The 17,326-nt window shown below is 39.2% G+C and overlaps 1 protein-coding gene across 5 annotated transcripts in view; it reads right to left on the bottom strand.

Moving 5' to 3' along the window:
• The window catches only part of MAP4K3 (mitogen-activated protein kinase kinase kinase kinase 3), a 93,872-nt gene that overhangs the window by 64,096 nt on the left and 12,450 nt on the right, over positions 1 to 17,326 (bottom strand). For 3 of the 5 annotated variants that reach the window (XM_075708141.1, XM_075708145.1, XM_075708144.1), the window contains exons 3-8: positions 14,915 to 15,005; positions 10,702 to 10,766; positions 8,383 to 8,438; positions 3,881 to 3,928; positions 1,920 to 1,962; positions 1,189 to 1,261 (exon numbers count right to left, since the gene is read on the bottom strand). In XM_075708141.1, the coding sequence (XP_075564256.1) occupies positions 1,189 to 1,261; positions 1,920 to 1,962; positions 3,881 to 3,928; positions 8,383 to 8,438; positions 10,702 to 10,766; positions 14,915 to 14,970 (341 nt within the window). In that variant the 5' untranslated portion in view covers positions 14,971 to 15,005. Of the gene's footprint in view, positions 1 to 1,188; positions 1,262 to 1,919; positions 1,963 to 3,880; positions 3,929 to 8,382; positions 8,439 to 10,701; positions 10,767 to 14,914; positions 15,006 to 17,326 lie in introns of those variants that run through there. The other 2 variants (XM_075708143.1, XM_075708142.1) reach the window with 1 other exon arrangement.

Raw genomic sequence — 17,326 nt, forward strand, 5'->3', positions numbered from 1 at the left:
TAATGATCACTAAAACCTTCGCACTGCCTGTTTCCAACTGAATTTTCTTCTCCACAATCTCAACAATTTTGCTTCCTTGCTTCTCCTCTCAATTCTCTGAGAAGTTTTGCGAAGAAAAACTGATGCTTTTCATTAGCATTTAACCTGTATAACGCTTTCAAAGTTATTGTTTAAGGTTACGACACATCATTTGAGAAGCCTGGCACAATTTGGAAGTTACACAGTGATACTGGCCAGGACTAAAGTCACCCAGACATCTTAGGAAAGAGATACACAAACCAATTATACAATCATGACTGATGTGTGTTTGTGTTATTCTGAAAGGGAAGTGAATCCATGCCTTGGCGTGACTTACACTGCAGAACAATGCTAAAAATGTTGTGCGTGACTATTTCAAGACTGAATACTTGAATGTAGGGTTTTTTTCATTATATACATTTTTATCGTGTAACTACTATGCTGTCAGGCAACAGAATTTTGACTATCTTTCTGGGAAACGTACAACAGAAGTGCTATTTTACAGTGAAGAATGTGTGTCATTTACTTAGGGCAAAAGGGAACAACCACTTCCAGTACAAAGAGGAGAAAATAAAATGCTGAACTTTAGAAAACAAAATTATGCAAACTAGTTTACTGAGGGAAGAATAAAGATGCAGTATAGATAGAATAGGAATGTACGTTTGAATTCAAACAGTTTAGGCAAATGGGGTGTGGGGGAAGAAAATGGCTTAGGGGAAACATTTCACAAGTGGCAGAAGAATCTGTGGAGACAAACAAATGAAACTCATTATCAACTGAAGAGTTGCAGAAAAGACCTATCTAGGGTGGAAGGGAAGAAACATAAAATACCAAAATGGAAAATCAGGGAAGAAAAAGAAATTTAAGATTAGAGTTAAAAACCAGCAAAATTGTTGACAGTATTAAGTTTGACTAAATTGAGATATATTAGTCAACAGTGATAGTAGCACACAGGCAACCTTTAAGTTTTTCAGAGCATTAGAGCATTTTCTCTAATACTCAGCTAATTCAGGATTTAGCATAAGTAATACAGATATGATCACCAGAAAGTCTGACATAGCCTTTAGTGATTAGTCTACCCAGAAAGTGACATAGCATGCTTTTAACAAAATTTTTCAACAGTATTCTATATATTACTATTATATTAATGGCCACACAAAACACAGTTACCAATACGGGGTGCCAATGAATGATTTCCTTTTGGCAATTGTAGCTGTTATCTGTGCAGATACTCCAAAATCAGCTATTAAAAAAAGCAAAACCAAAATGACAGTTATTAACTGATTTGATGTAATTAATTGTTAATGAACACAAGTCTGGTTTCCCAACTGTAAGAGTTTCTTAAATATACTGGAAATATTTAACAAAAAACCAAAATAACAAAAGCAAATAATTGAAACTTGGTTATCTCAGATACCGTTGGTCAGCTCCTCTCAGTCGCCTGCCAAATATGGAGGCTGCACACAAACATGCCCTTCATCAACACAAGAAAGAACAGGCTAGCACAGAAGTCCTAACAGTTACATGCAGCATTTTAATATGATAAAATACATCATTTAGTATTATCCAAAAGATTCTTCCAGATAACCCTTCAAGGTACATTTCACACTTAAGCACTCTGGATGGTCCATTTTATTAAAAAATTTGTAAAAACCTGTGATTTGATTTTTACCTCCCCCTTACAACATCAGAAAGTCTTTTACCTCAGTGTTCCAAAACTACTCCAATTACTCCTCAGATACTAATTGCACGGTGCAACAGTTAGATATTACCAGCAAGAGAAAAAGAATTCCGATATTCACTAATTCCTTACATGAACCATTACATCATTAAACAAAATACAGAAGACTGCTTCTTAGAGCACATAAAAATGTTAGTAACACTAAATTGTATTAACTCACCTAATTTTACATGTCCATTATCCGTTAAAAGAATGTTTGCTCCCTTAAAAAAAAGTAAGCATACTTGAATTAAAACATGCAGATTCCTCTGACACCATAGTTAAAAAAATACTGTGTGAGATCTTATGGTAAACTAGGGGCCAAAGACAAACCAAGGATTGTGTGTTCAAGAAATCTGCAGCCTTACCAAGGAAATGTTTGTGAAATTAGCAAGTTGCCATTCTGTTATACAAAGAAACTTATTTTTAAAAATTATTTTTTAGTTTAGTACTCTCTAGTGTATGGTGCTACAGAGTTTCCATTGTACACAAAACCCTCTCAAAAAGCAGAATATGATGACTTGCCTATGCTGATGAATTCTTACTTTTTTTCTATTTACACTGACTGAAAGGAAACAGGAACTCTAAAGGTCAAAGCGGAAGTAAATTGACTTTCTTTTCATATGTAGGAGCTGGGTTTGTCTTGTTTGAGAGCCACAATAATTATAATTATAGCCTTAAGGACCTGCCTTGATATTAAAGTGGTTAGCAAAACTATTTCCGTCCTTATGCAACAGAGATTCTGTTAGTGCTAGATTTGAAGAGTTCGCTGTTCTGTGGCTATGTACCACTCAGTTCAGTTCAATAATCAAAACTAACCCAAAGCAGTCGTTGGTACCATAAAATTACAACATAAAAGTCCTGAAAACAAACCTGACCTAAAGACTGAAACCAGGTACAGGTTGAGTTGAGTGAAGGCTGGACCTGGCTAAACATAGCTGCAAATGTCAGCACTGCCCATGAACTAGATGGAAAGGCAGCACAGATGGGCCTCCAGAAAAACCCTATGTTTTTACAGATTATGGCTTTTCACAGAGAAGAAAAAAATCAGGCCTGCAGTAAAATGCAGCTTACTTTTGCAAACATTGCACAAGTATAGTTAATGAGCCTTATAAATGGACCTTGGTAAACAGTGCGACAGTCCAGTTAACATGCTCTTGACCTCGTTTGCCTTTCAAGACAAACAGGACAAATACTCCAAATGCATAACTTAGCTATTGAAGGAAGCAAACATAATTCAACAGCCAGGAGATCTGCAGATAGATGAAGATAGTATTTTTCCACGCTCATGAGAACAGCTTTTTTTTAAAAAAAAAAAAAAAAACAAAACAAAACCTCTATGTAAGCACAGTAAGCATTTTTTATCAGCACAGTTCTGTTTAGAAACAAGTATCTATGCACTGTACCCTTACAAGCATAATTTTGCGTTCTATAAAGTATAATGAAAAATGTTTAATTTTTCTGTCCAAAGTAATCTTTCATTCAGAAATTATTTTTATGATTGCTCAAAACACAAATATCCTTCTGTAGTCAATTAGAACAACTTGGAATCAGGCTGCATTAAGGCATCTAGAGTTGAAGCTACTAAGTACACTACATCCCTAGTGTGAAAACAACCCAAACAAACAAAAGCAAACACCCACCCTCCCACTCCCCCCAACACAAAGGAATATGATAATTTACTGTCAGATTTCCAGGAGGAAGCCTGCCAACTTTAAGCTGCAGTCTGAGCAAGGAAGAGTTTGGAAAGAAGTAAGAAGCCAAAGCAACAGCTCTGCTCTGGTTCAAAGAGAAGGATACATCGAGCTTCTTGGAAAGGTGTGGGAAAGACCAAACCTCTCCTTTTGCATAGAGCACACCCTTGCAGCCATCTCAACACTAGCTGATGCCTAAATTTTACAGCACTGATCCAAATAAATAGTATGTTTGGCTCCAATTAAAAGAACAAACTATTTCTATGCATGCATTTTAAAGAAAGGTTTTTTTTCTTACCTTGGGCAGAAAATTTTGTTTTATTCTAATAGATAGAAAAACCCTAGATATTTTTAAATATCCCCAAAATTGATAAATAACAGTAAAGACCCATCAGAGGAGATGTAGCCTATTTTAAAAACACCACAATTCCCTTCAGGTTTTACTTACCTTTATATCTCTGTGCATTTTTCCTTTACTGTGAAGATAATATAATCCCTGCATAAAATATTTAGATAATAATTTAGTCCAATGTTTTTCATTTTATACAAATTTCTTATTTAATTACCAGACATATTTAGGATCCAATTCAATCATCTAAATGACTCACTGACCAAAGAACATTCTTATATTTCAGTGTATTCAAGCCGCATTTGCAAATCCAATACATGTAGTAGCATAATATCTAAAACACAGGATAGACGGAAAGTCACCACATCTGTTGTAAGAAAAGCATTCCCCGAACAAGTTTTCCTCTGGACACGGTAACTATCACCTTTTTAGACCAAGTTAATTACTTTTAAATTGCCGAACAGCCTCCTATTCAGCAGTCAGATCACAGGATACCTAGTGCCGTTATCTTCTATATCATTATACACTTCAATTAAGTTTAGAAGCATGCTAGCAGGCAGTGCTTTGGGTCTAACACAGGACTTCAACACTAATTCATGGATTTCTGCACAAGCATTAGGCTGTCTTTCTGGGTCTTGATGACAGTACCAAAGCATTTTAGGACTCAACATGAATTAGAAACTTTAAGTTTAAATTCTGGAAGAATTCTATGAAACTGAATCCCTGCATGACAGATCACAGAGCACATTACTTTTGACACTCGAGGCTTATCTCTAAAATTCTCTTCCGGGGTAAAATGACAAATAAATATCTTCCTTGCTCTGCAGTCATGAACCTCCATAAAGACTACATTTTCATGGGAGATACCCATGTCAACACAGAAATTTTTTTTTGCCAGCTCATAAAAGACATCACTGAGTTGATTGCAAAAATAACGTGGGATTGTTTTCAATTATCAGCATTTTCATGGATGGTCCTAAATATACCAACAGGAAAAATGAGGAAACAATTACTTACATGACTTGGTACTTGAGATTTTCAAGTGAATGATATTGTACAGACAGACGACAGTACTACTGAAGATATAGTTTGGGGGTATTTTTTTGTCAGTTCATGAAAACCTGTATGCAATGTAGCTGAAGTGCTACTCAGTCGTGAAATTCAACTCCTTAAATAAACTAAAAAAGGGGAAAAAACCCACTCACAAATGTTTTAACCTGTTTCTCTGGAGGAAATTATTAACAATACCCAGTTGGTCCAACGGTGTTTGAGAGTCCTCACTGCAGGCATGCATGCAGACCCCAAAATTGGACTCGATTTGCTTTTGGTACAGAGTGTAATTAATCAAAGCATCTACCTGACCATTGCAACGACTGGCATTAACTAGAATAGTCACGTGTACACTCTTCGCATTTAAATCTCTGGATGCTACTGGCACAGAAAGCCCAACAACTCACTTATTTTTACCACTGTCCTGGAAGAATTTGAGGCCGCCATTTTCAAAACTGAACGTCTGAAGGCAGGTACTTTAAAGGCCATATTTAAAGGACCTATATTTTCAGAATCAGTCTCACTGATTCCAACAAGAACTGATAGTGTTTTTTGAAAACAGACAATTTAATGGGCTTCTAAATATGGAGATCGAACGCTAACTTTAGGCATTCAAGTGAAACTCCGGATTCATGGAAACTTACAGCTAAAAATTAACATTGGACAAATTACTTTTACGGATGGACAGATGGCCTATATTCTCAAGACTTTTTACTAGGAAGAGTGACTGCTGCATTATAAGCTACAATAAGATATCAGAAACTATATACATTATATTTGGTCAGAGTGTTATAAGCATGTACTTACAGACAACTTTAAAATATACAAAGATGGGTCCATGGATGACACTTAGAAAACAAATACAAAGTAGCAAGTTCCCTTCTCACGAGTAATTTACATATATTAACCAAGAAATCTTCCCACACAATAAATTATGATTTTATAAATTCCCTTCTAGACTATTGAAACACTCCTCCATACTCTGAGAAGATTACGGATTCGGTGGATAAGGAATTGGCTGGATGGTCGCATCCAGAGAATAGTGGTCAACAGCTCAATGTCCAGATAGAGATCAGTAACAAGTGGTGTCCCTCAGGGGTCTGTATTGGGACCAGTACCATATATTCACCAATGACATTGATGGTGAGATCAAGTGCACGCTCAGCAAATTTGCAGATGACACCAAGCTAAGTGGTGCAGTTGACACGCCTGAGGGACAAGATGCCATTCGGAGGGACCTGGACAAGCTCGAGAAGTGGGCCCATGTGAACCTCATGAAGGTTGTGGCAACCCCCAGTATCAACACAGACTGGGGGATGGATTCAGAGCAGCCCTGCAGAGAAGGACTTGGGAATGTTGGTTGATGAGAAGCTCAACATGACCTGGCAATGTACACTTGCAGCCCAGAAAGCCAACCATATCCTGGGCTGCATCAAAAAAAGCATGGGAGGCGATTCTGCCCCTCTACTCCACTCTGGTGAGACCTCACCTGGAGGGCTGCATTCAGCTCTGGAGCCCTCAGCACAGGAAAGACATGGACCTGTTGGAGCAGGTCCAGAGGAAGGCCACAAAAATGGTCAGAGGGATGGAACACCTCTCCTATGAAGAAAGACTGAGAGTTGGGGTTGTTTAGCCTGGAGAAGAGACAACACTGGGGAGACGTTATTGTGGCCTTTCAATATTTAAAGGGGGCTTATAAGAAAAATGGGGACAGACAGTAGGGCCTGTAGTGACAGGACAAGGGGTAATGGTTTTAATGGCTTCTGTAAAGCATTCGACATGGTCCCCCCCAACATCCTTCTCTCTAAATTGGGGAGATACAGATTTGATGGGTGTTCAGTGGATAAAGAATTGGTTGGATGGTCGCATCCAGAGGGTAGTGGTCAATGGCTTGATGTCCACATGGAGACCGGTGACAAGTGGTATCCCTCAGGGGTCCATACTGGGACCGGTGCTATTTAACACCTTCATCAGTGACATAGACAGTGGGATTGAGTACACCCTCAGCAAGTTTGCAGACAACACCAAGCTGAATGGTGCGGTTGACACGCCAGGAGGACAAGATGTCATCCAAAGGGACCTGGACAAGCTGGAGACGTGGGCCTGTGTGAACCTCATGAGGTTCAACAAGGCCAAGTGCAAGGTCCTGCACCTGCGTCAGGGCAACCCCCGATATCAATACAGGCTGGGGGATGAAGGGATTGAGAGCAGCCCTGCAGAGAAGGACTTGGGGGTACTGGTAGATGAAAAGCTGGACAGGAGCCAACAATGTGCACTTGCAGCCCAGAGAGCCAACCGAATCCTGGGCTGCATCAAAAGCAGCGTGGCCATCAGGTTGAGGGAGGCGATTCTGCCCCTCTACTCTGCTCTGGTGAGACCTCACCTGGAGTACTGCATCCAGCTCTGGGGCCCTCAGCACAAGAAGGACATGGACCTGCTGGAGCGGGTCCAGAGGAGGGCCACAAAAATGATCTGAGGGCTGGAGCACCTCTCCTACAAGGACAGGCTGAGAGAGTTGGGGTTGTTCAGCCTGGAGAAGAGAAGGCTGCGAGGAGACCTTATTGCAGCCTTTCAGTACTTAAAGGGGGCCTATAGGGAAGATGGGGACAATCTTTTCAGCAAGGCCTGTTGTGACAGGACAAGGAGTAATGGTTTTAAACTGAAGAAGAATAGATTTAGACTGGATATAAGGAAGAAGTTTTTTACAACGAGGATGGTCAAGCACTGGCACAGGTTGCCCAGAGAGGTAGTGGAGGCTCCATCCCTAGAAACATTCAAGGTCAGGTTGGATGGGGCTCTGAGCAACCTGATCTAGTTAAAGCTGTCCCTGCTCACTGCAGGGGGGTTGGGCTAGATGACCTTTAAAGGTCCCTTCCAACCCAAACCTTTCTATGATTCTATAAGAACAAAAGGGTTTAAAGGTTCAAAAACCAAAACACTCCCAGATATCATGTAAGACTTCACTGTAAGGAAAAACAAATGCCATATCCTGTAAGTCAGAAGTCAGCAATCTCTGGCACAGCATACAGAGATGCTAAGTGGCATGCAAGGGACCTGGCTCAGGCACAGAGCTATCTTGAGAGACTGTTTGAGAGAGGCAGCAGCTCTCAACTGATGGCATTCAACAGATTCGCATTCACTAGAAGCCAAGAACTGCTCTCTCACATGGAAGCAAGACATTCACTAAAAAAGACATTTCTGATTAAGTTTTAATGGTGAATTGAACCTTTAATTTAGGAAACTTGTGGTAACTAATTTATGCCACAAATACGGATAAATGTGCTGCTTCCCTCCTTTTTTAAAAAGGAAAAAAAATTAGCAGCAGAAAGATGATGACAGTTTTCTTCAGACAATCCAGGATAATTTGAGGTTATGCAGTTATACAGATCAGTTCTAGGCTATAATACAGGACCTCCTCAAAAGTCTCAGAAAAATGCTAAGCCATCCAAACACTGTACTTCCATGGCATCACAAATTTTTTGTAGCTTTTATTTTTAGCTTTTAATACTTTTACATTAAGAGTCAACCACAAGAACCTGAGAACACACTACCTGTAGTGTTTCTCTGCTAACATAGGCAATCTGCTGTTCTGAAAGTGGTCCAGTCACTGAAATAGAAGGGAAAAAAAAATTTCTCAAAATCAGGTAAGATACTGCCCATTCCAAACCCATACCTCAATTACTTCCATTCACACTGATAGGATCTTACACTAGAAGTCTCAAAGTAAATGTGCTTAGACTTTCCCCCAGATTGAGCACCCCCTTAGACCACCAAACATTTTTTGAACTCAAAAGTGTCTAGTCCCATTGGAATGGAAACTACTAACTCCCTCCATATATAAATCCCAAAGTAATTAAGAAGAAACAGAAGCAGCGATTTATGCAGGGCTGGACTTCCAACCCACTGACTCAGAGCTGCAGCAAACTCTGCTCGGTCCCCTTTGAACCCTAGGAAGTTCCTTCCACTTTTTGCGACCTGCTCTTTCAGTCCTTCCCGCTGCCATGCAACCTGGCCTCTCTTCCCTGCAGCCATGCGATCTGCTCTCTGCAGCTTCTCAACCCTTTTCTGCATGAGCTACCAGCACTGTTGCTCCTGGGCCTGCCACACCATGCACCTTCTCAAACTCTCCCTTTGAGCAGGCTCAGCAGCTTCCCAAGGGAAAGCAGGAGTCTCCCTCTCCCTCTGGTGCCCCAGTTCACTCAAGTCTCTTAAAAGAAAACAATTAAATTCTGAACAAATACGTAAACCAAACACTGAACAGAAGCAAGGCATGGCCTGTGACTTGTCCCCAGTCACTGGACTTTGATCCTGAAATTAATGGTTTTAAGACCAGGAAATGCAGTCCTCACTGCAAGCTTCTCAGGTTTTGCAGAGAAAACAAATAGAAAAGTTGGATGGGATTTCTCAAATGAAACTGAAGGAGTAGGGAGTTAAAAGTGAAACAAGATTTAAGCACCTAACTGCTTAGCTTCTACAAAACCCACAACCATAATATAAATTAATATCATGCAATATATATCTTCAAAAGAGGTCTAGATCCAGCTTCCCTTTTCTGAAAGAAAAGCTCCAAACCCACATAAGACTAAATATATTAGCATCCAGAGTACATCTTTCTAGGCATGTATGTTTGAAAAGTTTAATTCTGATTAACTTAAATGACTTAAGATTACAGAGGCCTATAGTTCAATTGGAATAAGACCCTTTGGAACATAATTAAGATCTGAAAAGAACCTTCAACTCTTAACTACCAGCAGAGAAGCCAAAAATCAGCTGCAACAGGAAACCGCTCCTGTACGACATCTGTTCAGGCATTTATGTGGCATGAGCTCATTTCCTACTCTACAGGTGTTCTACATAACAAAGCCTGTTAGACATGATGCTTTTATCAACACTAGCAAAGATGTAAAGGATCAACAAGGCCATGCTCAAATGACTACACCATGAGCATGGTGTGAACTTGTGAACTGATGCCTTGTTTTAATTGCACAAAAGTTAAATGTAAAAAGGTATACATGCTGTTTATGCACAAGAGAAGGATGTGAAGATTGGAACATGTAAAATCTTCACAATTTAGAATATGGATGGATTTCCTGTCTGAAAAACATCACCTGAGAACCACAGAGCCACTACTCACTTCTGGCATACTCCTTTCCGAAGCAAGTTTTAATTCCAAGGCAATAAAATACTTCAAAACTGATTTTGTCTCTTGAAAACTAGCAATCACTTGACTGATCCTCTCTTTATGCAACAGATTCACCCCCACCCCTTGTTTCTTTGACCACTCACTGCACTATATATTGCTTAAAGCAAATATATAGGCCACCTTTGCTTTTCACATGTCATACATCCAGCATTAAAAAAAAAAAAAAAAAAAAGGGACCCTCGTGGCACTACTGCTATACAAACATACAAAAGATCACTGTTTACAAAGGACAAGAACATCCATGCCATGCTAATCAATGCACTTATCTAGTATCTGTAGGCAGTGGTATAAATTATACTAAAGCAAAGTTCAAAACCTTAGAAACAAAATGGCTATGAAGTAAGACAGCCCATCAGGATTTTTTTGTTTGTTTGTTTTACAATACAATATTGTCTGATTTTACAGCTTTTGAAAAGTAGTGATGGGTATATGAGCTACTGAAGGAATTAACTTCTGCTGCTCAAAAAACCCCACACTATAGCTAATTTTGTTTAAAAAAACCAAACCCAACCAATTATGTAAATACATAAGCTAAAATTGACCTTCAGTGGATTATTATGGATACTAAATTTAGGATTCCTCCTCTCTGATTCCAAAACACTGTAATCATCTCCATTTTTTAAACTAAGCTTTACTTAGATTTTAAGAAACTACAGTCTTGACGTACCATGATAAATATCCTGTAGAGAGCCACCTCCACAAAACTCCATGCAAATCCATAGCTTGTCTCGTCTAAAAAGTGAACAAAACCATTCATTAGCTGTCAGATTTGAAAACAGCACTTATAAAAGATAAGTCAGAGGATTCAAACATTATAAAGCACAACATAACAAGCTCTGTATTATGAAAAGTACAAGTCAAATAATTAATGATTTAATCTTTATGTGATATGTCACTGTCAAAACAGTAACTAATGAAACACCCAAAATATTCCAGGGTTTATTGAAGTAATAAAAACAGTATTAGTGAAACATGCACACTGATTTTTGTTCAAGATCTGCTGTGAAAATGAAATACGTTTTTACTGAGAGCAGAGAGAAAACATGTGGGTTCTCATTTCTTCCTCATTTTCACTTCTCCTCCACTTTTTTCAGAGCAGAGGAATTAACACAAACAAAAAACCAAACCCAAAGCAAAAAGCTCTAGCAATCTCTCTCAACTCAATTTCTTTCACAACAAATGGAGTAAAACTAGTGCTCTAGTCAAAGCTAGGCAGGGCGGAGCCCATACTGTGGGTAAGTACCCAGATGAAGTCTTTTCCCTCAAAAATACCTATGGATATTTTTGGTGGCAGGGGTCAGAGGGGAGTTCTTTAGATTCCTCTAACTAAGGGAATCAATTCAGTTTGACTCATTATACCTCCATAAAAGGTGCTTTCCAAGAATAGACAACGGGCTGAAGGATTCAAAGGTATCTTCTATTATGGACACTAAATTCTGTTTTCACTTAGTAATTTTCACTGGTAAAACAGATGTACCACGTGTGGCCACAGAAAGGTATTTTGGAGAGCAGAAAATCTAGTACTCACCTAGTCATTTCTGGCCATCAAAACACACAGGAAAAAAAATCACATACAACCACCTCAGGGCAGACTGGGACACATGACAACCAAAGGAAAGACTAATGATTGTTCTGCAGCTTGCCTGTGACCCCTGGTCTTGGGCTTCTTGCATTCATAAGGCTCTACTAGAAAAGCCGAGACGCTCCTGTGGGCAGTGCCAACATTTGTGGAAGTGTATTGCAAGGCAATGATGTAAGTGTCAAGCTTATCCCCTGAGCTGCAAATTGCAAGTATTCCTCATGAGCAGGTAACAGCTAGAATAGTTCCTGTTCCAAGGAAGAACTGTCTTTCTTTGATCTCCTCCCCTTTTATGTCCATAGTCCACATGGTCCTCAAAGTTATGCCCCAGCTGCTTCCTCTGGGGGTGGGAAATATATTGTTCAGGCATTACAGAGGTTTTAAAGCAACAGAAGTCCCTGGCTGTTAACTACATACATTTCTAGGGGTTAATTAAAGCATCGCTTGAAATAATACAAAGGCTTTCCACTGAAATAACTGATCAAAGTCAGACACAGAAGCAATGTGACTACCTGTGAAAGAAAAGAGAATGAGCAATGGCAGCAACAGAACATAAATGAGAAAGAAGTACTGAAGAGACAGACATCTGCAAGCCCCTTGTTTATTCCCCACAGTGATGCAGGACTCAGATAGGGACACTTTTGGGAGCACTGGGCTCATGAAAGCCACTCTTTCCCATGTGGCTGCATCCTGTTTGATGCCAACAGCAGCAGCAGCATGGAAGTGGGAAAAAGCCAGGACAACCCCAGCAGCCTTGGGACAGCAGCAGAGCACCCACAAAGTAAGAGACTTAAAGTAGGTAAGTGCTGCGAATTCACACTTTTGCTTACTGGGCATTAGCTTCCCAGTGTGGAAAAGCCCTACAAAAAAAGAAAAAAACATGAGGATCAAAAGAGGAGATTGCATTTCTAATGTGTTATCTAGCCTTTTATTACTGTGCCTAAGTGCTTTGAGGCAGGTGAAGATCCATGTAATCAACAGTAACAGCGTACACAGTTGTCTGTGTATAAGCATAAGGCAAGCACAGCAAACAAAACAGAGACAGGATCAACAGTACCATTTAATGTCTGCAACTTAACACCTAGGCTAATAAGGCAGAAATATGACTGTCTGAAAAATCCATACATAAACAGAAGAAAAACATGGGGAACAATACGCTGATGAGTGCCAAGTATAGGATGATGGTATTTTTCTTATTGTTCTCAGCATTGAAAGATACTTCGAAAACAAAAGGTCAGACAATGAGAGGCCTCAAAGACAGACATTTGATTGCCCAGACAAAAGAGAAGCACTGCACCAAAGAAAGGGGAGGGGACCAAGCAAGTTCACAAGAGAGTGCCAAAATATATACTGTATTTGCCAAAATTTAATTCTGGGTCTACAAAGGTATTTTTTGATACCCTGAGACAAGAGGAAAACTGATTTTTAAAAAAGCATCCCCAGCCTGAATACAGCATCATGAGAAGAGGCACCATTTCAATCTAAAAATTTTAAAGAAAGTTGAATGCAACAACAGTGTCTGTTCACAGTCTGTTTTCACATGAAATCTGAAAAAATCACCAGAAACAGCTTTTCTATTAGTTATACTAGGCAATCTGTTCCCACTATGACTAGTTAGAAGAAGCAGCTGGTAAGACAACTGCATACATTTGTCAGTGCTTCTACAATGCAAATAATCTCACCTCCAGAAACAAACACAAATGGAACCACCACATTCTGGTCAGAAGTTCATATGTTAGAAAAACAGCTCTGGGTAACTTCAACAGCACTGCAGAGCCTCAGCCCTCCCCCCTCTGCCATTCCTCACTTCTTTCTTCTAAATTTGTCTTCTGAAAAGGTTTATGAGGTTTGTGGAGCCCGTCACACATCAAGAAAAACGTGGACACAACTTTCTTCCCAGTACTGCAGACAAGTACAAATAAAGTAATCACGTGCAGTGGAGGACATCTTAACATACAAAAAGGTGCTCTCTTCCCAAACAAAGGCAGGCTTTGAGGTTGGGAGGAAGATTAAGGAGCACTTGGCCTATGCTGATGAAAAGCTTTTGGCTGCAGCACACAGCCATCTTGCAGAATTTCAGCTGGAGTTGCTGAAGTCTAGTACACATATGAGTAAGTCAACTTGGCATCTTCCCATTATTAATAGGATCTAGAAACCTTCAAAATACACAGAGCTACCATGTCCCACCTCTATTGTCCCCATGCAGACAGAAGATATGTGAATACTCAAAAGCAATGAGAAGCCTCCGCTGTAAAGAGCATCATAACTTTTCAGAGCCTTTTAAAAGCTTTTTATTACATGGCATGATATGCCTAAGATTATGACAATGTTAGGTTCACAAAATCCAACATTAAAAGGTCCAGTCCTTGAATATCAAGCAATTGCTATAACTAGCATAAAACATTTATCAGGATGTATTAAAAAGAATTATAATAGCAAATGTTATTAGAAGCTAGCCATCAATTTTCTCCATCCTGAGACTTTGTACGGAGTATGAGTATACTGTACTTGTAACAAGTAAGCATAATACCTTACAAAAGGTATTACACAAAAGAATAATGAGCCAGAACAATTTACATATACTACATTAGGTGTCCTAAACAACTCTGCAGCTCAAGAGAGAAAAGCAAAGATAAAAGAGCTAAAATATTAATCATTTTTAGATTTCAAAACAAATCCAAAACACAAATCACCAGTGGACTTTTTAAAGGCTGCACAGTTTACACTCTTAGGTACTTCAGTACAAAATTATCTTTAAACCTTAACATAGCACTACTACACTTAAGCAAGGAAAAAAACAACAATTTTTTTTCCTCCTTATTTCCCCATAACATTCAATTTTGAGTTCTCAGACAACTGGTCTTGGCATGTAAAATTAAGTCAGAACATTTCTGAGAACTCTGTCTGTATTATGCAATATTTATACTTCCCAAAGTTTTGCAAATTTAAGAGACATTTTACTGAAACAGATTTTAAAAATACTATATACACAGACTCTTTTTCATATTTGTCATACTTCTGCTTAATTTTCCATTTATGTATTAAATTCAAAGCTTTTAAACAACTCACTTCCAAGGAAACATGACTACATGGTCACTGAAAGATTCTGCTAAGAGAAATGTTATTTATAGAGACACACTGTAGTAAACAGAACAGATTTTAAGGTAAATGAAAAAACAAACCATACAAGTGGATAATACTTATTTGGTAAATTATGTTTTGCCTAAAGTCACCTTACAGACCTGTACTTTACAAGGAGATAGAGAGGCATTTTTAAGTGAGCAAAAGAAACAAACTATACCTGAGATAGCTGCCAAAATAAGCAACAATGTTTGGATGTTTACAGTCTTTCATCATAATGATTTCCTGCTGCACAACAGCAAAATCTTCTCCTGAAAAGCAGAAGAGTGAATATTCATACTCACATCTCAACTAGACTTTCAGTACGTTTATAAAATAAACATTTTAAGTAATTAAAACTAATTACCTGCCAGTTTCACAGACATATAAAGCAGATGTAAATTAATATTTATTAGCAAGGGCTTAGCAATAAGTAACTATGTTCTTAAGAAGTTTCATTCTGGGCCAGATGGACCTCACATCTGCTATCTGATACCTCTTATGATATTGGCCATAGCTCTTTCTAAAGTCTTTATTTCCCCCGAGACCCCACGGTGTCCATCTGCATACGCCCTGCCAACAGCCCAGGTTCTTAAAAACATGACAAAACTTTGCTATTTTTGGCCATATGTCCAACACCTATTAGTTCAACTTCCTGAGCAAAAACCATTCAATAGCATGCTGCTGCTGCAACTTTTCAGTAAACTCAGTAAGCACATAAATTTATGGACTGTGGATAACTTATGTCAAGATAAAACAGTGACATAGATGTGGCATTTATCTGAGTCTTACTATTTGGTACCTCAGTTGTCCCTGACTTTCTGTAAAAGGTTCTTATCAGATGTGTACACTGAGAAAATCATGTACAAAATTGAAACCCCAACATGTTTCCCAGAGGCATTTTTGTTTTGGGAGTGTTGTGCAGGGGTTTTGTAGGTAAGTTAAAGAGGGAAGGCAAGAAACAAGAAAGACATCAAGATGCAAGAGAATGCTGGTAACAGGTATTTGATGGCCCTTTTTTTTTTTTTTTGAATACATATCAAATGCTCTTTTTCAGTTCAGTACCTTACACTGGGGCTCTTCTGAAATTCCTTAAGTCGTAAGGGCAAATTATAGCTAGTCTGGCATGTTATTTCCAAAGAAGTTCTTCTGAAGTTTGTTTAGTTACTAGACATACACAGTTCACAAAAAACAACTCACTCTAACTGCAAGGACTTCATAGTTAAAATAAGCCTGAAGGCCTAAAATAACCATTTAACTTCATGAATCTTAAGAGACTCTATAAGCAAGTTGAAAAAACAGGAAAATTCGAAGTATGTCAAAATTCTCCTTTTAGTGTGCTGCTGTAGCACACTTCAGCGTAACTCAAAAGAGCTTTTAAACCAGAAGCCAAAGCTATTGTCTAAAAAGTTAAGAATATAGACACTAAGCTCATATTTATCAGTTGTCACAATCCACAATCACTTCTCAGATATGGCTGCTAATAAATTTCAAATGTAACACAACAAATTCTAAGAGAACTGGCCAAGCTATTACCTAAGAAAATACGTTTTAAGTTTCTCCCAATACATCAACATACTGGTGACCTAACCATTTGGTAATTTTTAACCAGAAATCAGATATTCACATGTATTTTATTTAACTGAAACCAAATTTCAAACCATGAGCTGCAAGTTAACACTGCAACAGACTGTCTACTATCCATGGTGTATTGCTGATGGCTTGCTGTATCCTGGCTAGTCCTTTATATGGGCAAATGCGGAAGAGCAAACAAGAAATTATTTTCACGTATGGACAGGTATCTCTGTGAAAGGACACGATTCCTCCAGGATTTGACCAGTGTTTTCATTGCATCCAAAACGTGAAAGCAGCCTAAGCTTTAGAGTAAGTGCCTAAACATTATTAACCCTCAGTCTTCACACTCTCCCCAGTCTGCAAAACTTGCAAAGAAAGCCAGCGCCATGCTTCTGCAGCATGGACGCCGCCCGTCTGCCGGGAGTCAAGCCTCTACCACAACTGGAAGCGACAACTACAGAGAGAAACTGAGCTCGCTGAGCAAACAGAGGGTAGCTAGAGCGCATTCTCTGTGCACCACTCAGGTATCCAAAGGCTGCCAGAAATATCTGATTCAGCTGCAAGATGCCAATTGTTTGCCCCATCAGCACAGCATGAGGGCAAGTTACCCCAGGTGCAGCGCATTCCCAGGCTCCAGCCACAGCTCAGGGAACACACACAGCACAATTCTCTGAGTCTTACTAAAATACTACTTATCTTAAAGGTTGACATCATCTGAGTCTGCTGAGTCCTATGGTTCTTTCCCCACTATACACGTCTCCTTCCCTGTTTTATCTTTACAGTTCCATAGGGAGACACAGCACAGCTGCTTGTCTTAGCTGGACTGGTAACCCACATTATGCACAGCCAAGTACTGCAGCAATGGGAACGGACATAAGCCAAAGCAGCAGAACTAGACAAGATACTCCAAGACTACAACTTTCAGTGTGAATAAAGGAACCATGATGGATGTACACTTTAGAACTGGACACAGTATTCCAGGTGCGGCCTCACCAGCGCCGAGTACAGGGGAACAATC

The sequence above is a fragment of the Pelecanus crispus genome, chromosome 3 (genome assembly GCF_030463565.1).
Source record: "Pelecanus crispus isolate bPelCri1 chromosome 3, bPelCri1.pri, whole genome shotgun sequence".
In the NCBI taxonomy this organism is placed as follows: Eukaryota; Metazoa; Chordata; class Aves; order Pelecaniformes; family Pelecanidae; genus Pelecanus; species Pelecanus crispus.